Source organism: Hemibagrus wyckioides, linkage group LG29 (assembly GCF_019097595.1).
Source record: "Hemibagrus wyckioides isolate EC202008001 linkage group LG29, SWU_Hwy_1.0, whole genome shotgun sequence".
Lineage (NCBI taxonomy): Eukaryota > Metazoa > Chordata > Actinopteri > Siluriformes > Bagridae > Hemibagrus > Hemibagrus wyckioides.
This window is the reverse complement of record NC_080738.1, coordinates 6,572,337-6,579,836: the sequence shown is the minus strand read 5'-3', so window position 1 is coordinate 6,579,836 and position 7,500 is coordinate 6,572,337. Positions and strand designations below refer to the sequence as shown.

Here is a 7,500-nt window from a genome sequence, read left to right as displayed (position 1 = left end):
TGGTCAGGTACCCTTGCAGGTCATCTAGCACGCAGACCATGCTGATGTAAATGGTTTCGAATGGTCTGACGTGACACTTGGGTGCCTCTCACCTCCCTTAAATGTGCCTGGAGTTGAGTGGCATTCATCATCCGGTTCCTCAGGGCACTGTTCACAATGAAGTGGTCATCAACGTGGGATGTGGCCAAAGGACGTCCACTTCTATGCCTTTCTGTGACTCTTCCAGTCTCTCTGTATCTCTGTCCCAACCTGCTGATGACGCTCTGTGACACTCTAAGCTCAGTGGCCACTTCCCTCTGAGAACATCCTGTTTGAAGCCTCACAATGGCGAGGTACTGTTGATCAATTGTTAGGTGTCGTCTTGGTTTCATGATGTCAAAATGTGAACAGCATGATGAAGAGGACTGTTTAAATACCAATTCTAATTGAACCAGGACATTTATCGGTCGATTCATGGATCAAACACCAGTTGTGAATTTTGCCGTTAAGCACCTTGTTAGAGAACAGCAAGTTCTGCAAAAAGTACTGAAACACTGAACAGTTGGACATGTGCATTCAAAAGTGTAGAGAAGGTCAAATTAATTTCACTTGTAAAGGTTATAGTGCATTTTAGGTGCATCCTGAAATTTCACCCGAAAGCCGAATATCCTTAACTTTTTGTGAGTAGTGTATATATAATTTCTATTGGTGTTGTTTTAAGATTAATATATTGACAAAAGAAACGCACTGAAGTGTGTATTCGAAAGTATAAAGTAGTATGGGTGTTAAATCTTAATTATTTATGCTAGTCAGTACAGCTAGGAAACATTTCCGCTAGTAGAAATACTCAGTGTGTGTGTGTGTATGAGCTGTGTGGAGTGTACCTGTAGCCCAGCTGTCTACACACCACCTCCGCATCCTCGTCCGTCCATCCGTCGTCGCAGATCGTCCCCCATTGGCCGGCCAAGAGAATTTCGACTCGCCCTTCTCGCTCGTTCTCTCCACCCACCAGTCGTAGAGGTACACCTGAACCGGTAATCACACACACACACACACACACACACACACAATATCGTGACCTGTAACAGACACTCTGAAGTTAAAGAGGACCTTCAGTAAATGGATCTCAAAAGTATGAGCCCACATAATGAAACACAGATCATACATCAGCCAATAAATAGATCCTGTGATGTGATATTCGTGTGTGTGTGTGTGTGTGTGTGTGTAAGAGTGAGTGAGTAAAGTGTAACACAGTAGGGACAGCGGAAAACCACCTGGCATTCAAATGGGAGTTTAAGGTTTCTCGTCATGGAACGCCTGCATTTTCTCATATACTTGGCCCTCACACACACACACACACACACACACCATAGTCTATAAATTCCATATGTAGAGTCTGACTCCAGTGATCACCCCTTGGCCTGTTTTCAGAAGCAGTTTAATGAACGTCCTATTGAGTTAACGGGACATGATAAAATATTACACACACACACACACACACTCCATATGTAGCATCTGACCCCAGTGTTTCACAACACACCCTCTTTTCAGAAGCAGCTTAATGAACGTCCTTTAGAATCATCCTGACATGATAAAATATCACACACACACATACACACACACACACCATACATAGACTCCATATGAAGCATCTGACCCCAGTTCTTCACATTGTTTCACTGAATGTCCTGTTAAATCAAGCCTATGTGATAAAATGTTACACACACACACACACATACACACACACACACACACACATAAACATTCATATGCACACACACACCATAGTCAATAGACTCCATATGTAGAGTCTGACTCCAGTGATCACCCCTTGGCCTGTTTTCAGAAGCAGTTTAATGAACATCCTGCTGAATTAACCGGACATGATGAAATATTACACACACACACACACACACACATAGACTCCATATGAAGCATCTGATCCCAGTTCTTCACATTGTTTTACTGAATGTTCTGTTAAATTAACCCTATATGATAAAATGGTATATACACACACACACACAGTCCATATGTAGCATCTGACCCCAGTGCTTCACAACACACCCTCTTTTCAGAAGCAGTTTTTTGAACGTCCACTCGAATTAACCGGACATGATAAAATATTACACACACACATACACACACACACACACACACACTCCATATGAAGCATCTGACCCCAGTTCTTCACATTGTTTCACTGAATGTCCTGTTAAAATAACCCAACTTGATAAAATATTACACACACACACACACACTCCATATGTAGCATCTGACCCCAGTGCTTCAGAAGCAGTTTAATAAACGTCCTTGAATCGTTGAATCATCCTGACATGATAAAATATCACACACACACCATACATAGACACCATATGAAGCATCTGACCCTAGTCCTTCACATTGTTTTACTGAATGTCCTGTTAAATTAACCCAACTTGATAAAATGTTACACATACACACACACACCATATGTAGCGTCTGACCGCAGTGCTTCACAACACAGTCTCTTTTCAGAAGCATTTTCTTGAACATCCACTCGAATCAACCCAACATGATAAAATATCACACACACACACACACACACCATATGAAGCATCTGACCCTAGTCCTTCACATTGTTTTACTGAATGTCCTGTTAAATTACCCCAACATGATAAAATATTACACACACACACACAGTCCATATGTAGCATCTGACCCCAGTGCTTCACAACACACCCTCTTTTCAGAAGCAGTTTAATAAACGTCCTTTTGAATCATCCTGACATGATAAAATATCAAACACACACACACACGCACACACCATACATTGACTCCATATGAAACATCTGACCCCAGTTCTTCACACTGTTTCACTGAATATCCTGTTAAATAAACCCTACATGATAAAATATTACACACACACACACACACTCTATATGTAGCGTCTGACCCCAGTGCCTCACAACACACCCTCTTTTCAGAAGCAGTTTAATGAACGTCCTTTAGAATCATCCTGACATGATAAAATATCACACACACACATACACACACACACACCATACATAGACTCCATATGAAGCATCTGACCCCAGTTCTTCACACTGTTTCACTGAATATCCTGTTAAATAAACCCTACATGATAAAATATTACACACACACACACACACTCTATATGTAGCGTCTGACCCCAGTGCCTCACAACACACCCTCTTTTCAGAAGCAGTTTAATGAACGTCCTTTTGAATTAACCGTAAATCATAAACACACACACACACACACACACACTCTATATGTAGCGTCTGACCCCAGTGCCTCACAACACACCCTCTTTTCAGAAGCAGTTTAATGAACGTCCTTTTGAATTAACCGTAAATCATAAACACACACACACACACACCTATTTCACATCGTAAAGCCACGTATTCCCAATTAGCTTCTGATTCAGCTTTGGGCTCAGAAACTTTCCCGCGGTGGTTCGTATCGTCTTACACACAGCTAAAGTCCGAGTCTTTTTCATGATTGATTTCCAACAAGAGGAGGAAAAGTCCAGCAGTAAAGCAGCAGCGTCCGGCAGCGGACTTCCTTTATTCCCACACGCTAATTCAGCTCCCTCACATCACTCAGTATTCTTTCACATCACAGTTTATCAGCAGAGAGAAAAACACAGACGTTTGTTATTATAAGATTAAATATAGAAGATAGAGTGACCGTGTGAGGGGTTTAAGCTGAGTGAGTGTGTGTGTGTGTGTGTGTGTGTGTGTGAGGGGTTTAAGCTGAGTGTGTGTTAAGTTTGTATGGGTTTGAGGGGTGTTTGTGTGTGTGTGAGTGTGTGTAAGTGTACAATAGTGTGTGTGTTTGTGTGTGTTTGTGTGTGTATGTGTATGTGTGTGTGTGTGTGTGTGTGAGGTGTTTAAGCTGAGTGTGTGTGTGTGTGTATATGTGTGTGTTTGTGTGTGTATATGTTTGTGTGTGTGTTGGTATGTTTGTGTGTGGGTGGGTATGTGTATGTTTGTGTAAGATTTTATCACATGGGGTAATTTAATTGGACATTCAGTGAAACAATGTGAAAAACTGGGGTCAGATGCTTCATATGGAGTCTATATATGGTGTGTGTGTGTTTGTGTGTGTGTGTGTGTGTGTGGTCAGGTTAATACAAAAGGATGTTCATTAAACTGCTTCTGAAAAGAAGCCACTGGAGTCAGATTCTACATATGGAGTCTATAGACTACAGAGTGTGTGTGTGTGTGTGTGTGTGTGTGTGTGAAGGCGTGAACTGCTTTTACACCAAAGTAGGTCTTTAGTGAGATGCATACTAAATACCAACTTGAAGCAGCAAGGGGTCTGGAGGCAAAATGTGTAAGGAGTGTAGTGGTGCATACAAAAAAGGCAGAGAAAATGTGTGTGTGTGTGTGTGTGTGTAAAAAAGAAAAACGTCTGAAAATGGAAAACAGCAGGAAACTGTATATCAGTGTGTTTAGAGATTTTAAAGGATTTTCTGGCACTTCAAAATACCATCTCCTTTTTTCCAAAGCAATAAAACTCAATTTGCCAAAAGAGCACTGAAAGAGTGAGCACCGCAGGACACACACACACACACACACACATACACACACAAACACACACACTCACACATATACACACACACACACTCACACATATATACACACACACACACACACTCACACATATACACACACACATATATACACACACACACACTCACACATATACACACACACACACATATACACACACACACACACAAAACCTCATGGTTACATTGTTGCTTTGAAAAACTCTCAGGGATTTTTTTCCTGCCACCGCTGCCTCAGGCTAGCTCATGAGAGATCAATGCTAATTATTTCATTTTAAGCTATACTTCTGTAAAGTATCTATACTTCTGTAAAGTGTCTATACTTCTGTAAAGTATCTATACTTCTGTAAAGTATCTATACTTCTGTAAAGTGTCTATACTTCTGTAAAGTGTCTATACTTCTGTAAAGTGTCTATACTTCTGTAAAGTATCTATACTTCTGTAAAGTATCTATACTTCTGTAAAGTGTCTATACTTCTGTAAAGTATCTATACTTCTGTAAAGTATCTATACTTCTGTAAAGTGTCTATACTTCTGTAAAGTGTCTACTTCTGTAAAGTATCTATACTTCTGTAAAGTCTCTATACTTCTGTAAAACGTCTATACTTCTGTAAAGTGTCTATACTTCTGTAAAGTATCTATACTTCTGTGAAGTGTCTACTTCTGTAAAGTATCTATACTTCTGTAAAGTATCTATACTTCTGTAAAGTATCTATACTTCTGTAAAACATCTATACTTCTGTAAAGTGTCTATACTTCTGTAAAGTGTCTATACTTCTGTAAAGTCTCTATACTTCTGTAAAACGTCTATACTTCTGTAAAGTGTCTATACTTCTGTAAAGTGTCTACTTCTGTAAAGTATCTATACTTCTGTAAAGTATCTATACTTCTATAAAGTGTCTATACTTCTGTAAAGTCTCTATACTTCTGTAAAACGTCTATACTTCTGTAAAGTGTCTATACTTCTGTAAAGTGTCTACTTCTGTAAAGTATCTATACTTCTGTAAAGTATCTATACTTCTATAAAGTGTCTATACTTCTGTAAAGTGTCTATACGTCTGTAAAGTATCTATACTTTTGTAAAGTATCTATACTTCTGTAAAACGTCTGTACTTCTTTAGTGTCTATACTTCTGTAAAGTATCTATACTTCTATAAAGTGTCTATACTTCTGTAAAACGTCTATACTTCTGTAAAACGTCTATACTTCTGCAAAGTGGCTATACTTCTGTAAAATGTCTACTTCTGTAAAGTATCTATACTTCTGTAAAGCTTCTATACTTCTGTAAAGCTTCTATACTTCTGTAATGTATCTATACTTCTGTAAAGTCTCTGTACTTCTGCAAAGTGGCTATACTTCTGTAAAGTGTCTATGCTAAACACTTGCTACAGTATTGTTATAAGGCTAAATATCTACGCTGTGTTTTTTGTATGGTTAAGCATAAGTTATCATTTTAATACACACTGTGTAATACACTCTTTGTTTCCCTTTCGAAGGAACTCAGTGCTGCGTCATTTGCTGACGCTATGGGACCGCTTCTATGCGGAAGTTGTGTCTGAAGCTCTGTGTGAAACCATGCCGATTTATCAGCTCGGGTAGGCCATGTGGTGAAGCGGAGCAAGCCAGCAAGACCATAAAAGGGCATCTACGTCACATTACTCCAGCTTCTTTGTCTTCAGGAAGCGCTTGAGAGAAGCAATCAGTGGCGTTTGAGCTGGTGAGTTTCACGTGCTGTAGCTAAGCTCATTCCGCGTTCGCTTGCTTGTATTTCCAGCCAAGTGCTTGTGCCACATGGCTTGAGTCCCATGTCTGTCGAGGCAGCGTGCTGGATTCTGTCATTGTTCCACAGCTTCGTGAATACCTCCGCCTCGGCTCCGGCAGCTCACTTTGAGATTTTTCCCGACCTAGATAGGGATATAATGTTATCTGCATCAGACTCTGAGGAGCTTGATGTGGGCAACAAGGAGCAAACAGCATTCTTATTGCCACCGCATTCTGTGGTGTTCAAAAAGCTCCAGGAGGTGATCACACTCGTGTTGCTAAGCTTAGCTCAGATTGGCATGATGAAAAGTTAGTGTTGTCTGCTATGAGCTTGACAATTGCTGACTAACTTCACACCACCTCCATGCAGGCATCTCCCATTTTATTTATTTATTTATTTCCATACCTCCACACTAAGGTGTCAAGGTTCTGGAATAATCCTTATTCTGCCTGACCGTTCTCCTCAGCCACTGTTGACTATTCAGCCATGGTGGACTTTGATGAACAGGGGTTTGCAGCGTTGCCTAGGGTTGAAGAGACGCTTGCAGACTATCTCTCCCCTTCACTGGCTGCATGGAAAAAGTCTGCATTCCCACTGAGGCCCTGTCAGGCCACATCTGCCTTATAGGGAAGGCCTACAATCCTGCATGTTAATGCTGCATACAATGGCAATTTTGCAGTCGTACCAAGCTGACCTGCTAAAGGAGCTCACCTGCGAAAAGGGGCTCATCAATGAGGTCTGAACTCCAGACCACAGACTTAGCCCTCTGTGCCTGAGCAGATGGCCCATGCCACCAGCCATTTCATGACTGCATTTAGTTGCCACAGAGAGGCAATCTGACAGAGATAAAAGAAAGGGACAAACCTTTCTTTTAGACATCCTGGTGTCTCCTAAGGGCCTGTTCTTCCTTTGCCGCTAGGGCTAGGCCAGTACCCACCAGCCACAGCCTGGCTTTCTGAGGCAGGGAAAGAAGGCTAGTGTTGCAGCCTGAGCCACCCCATGTAAAATCTAGGTGGCTGGCCAGAGCTTAGAGGCAGGTCCCCCAGGCGAGAGACAACCATCTCTGCCATGTGGGCCAGGAAGGAATCCTATTCCCAAGGGCTAGGGGTCTCAGGGATGCCCACTTTAGGGCCATTTCCACTGCTGCCTACCCTGCCACCTCCGGTGCTTCAGGGTTCACCTA

General features: G+C 41.4%; 1 protein-coding gene across 1 annotated transcript in view; it reads right to left on the bottom strand.

Moving 5' to 3' along the window:
• prss12 (serine protease 12) overlaps positions 1–7,500 on the bottom strand; it is a 41,589-nt gene that overhangs the window by 20,424 nt on the left and 13,665 nt on the right. The window contains exon 9 of the mRNA XM_058384735.1: positions 864–1,005. Coding sequence (XP_058240718.1) covers positions 864–1,005 — 142 coding nt within the window. The remainder of the gene's footprint in view (positions 1–863; positions 1,006–7,500) is intronic.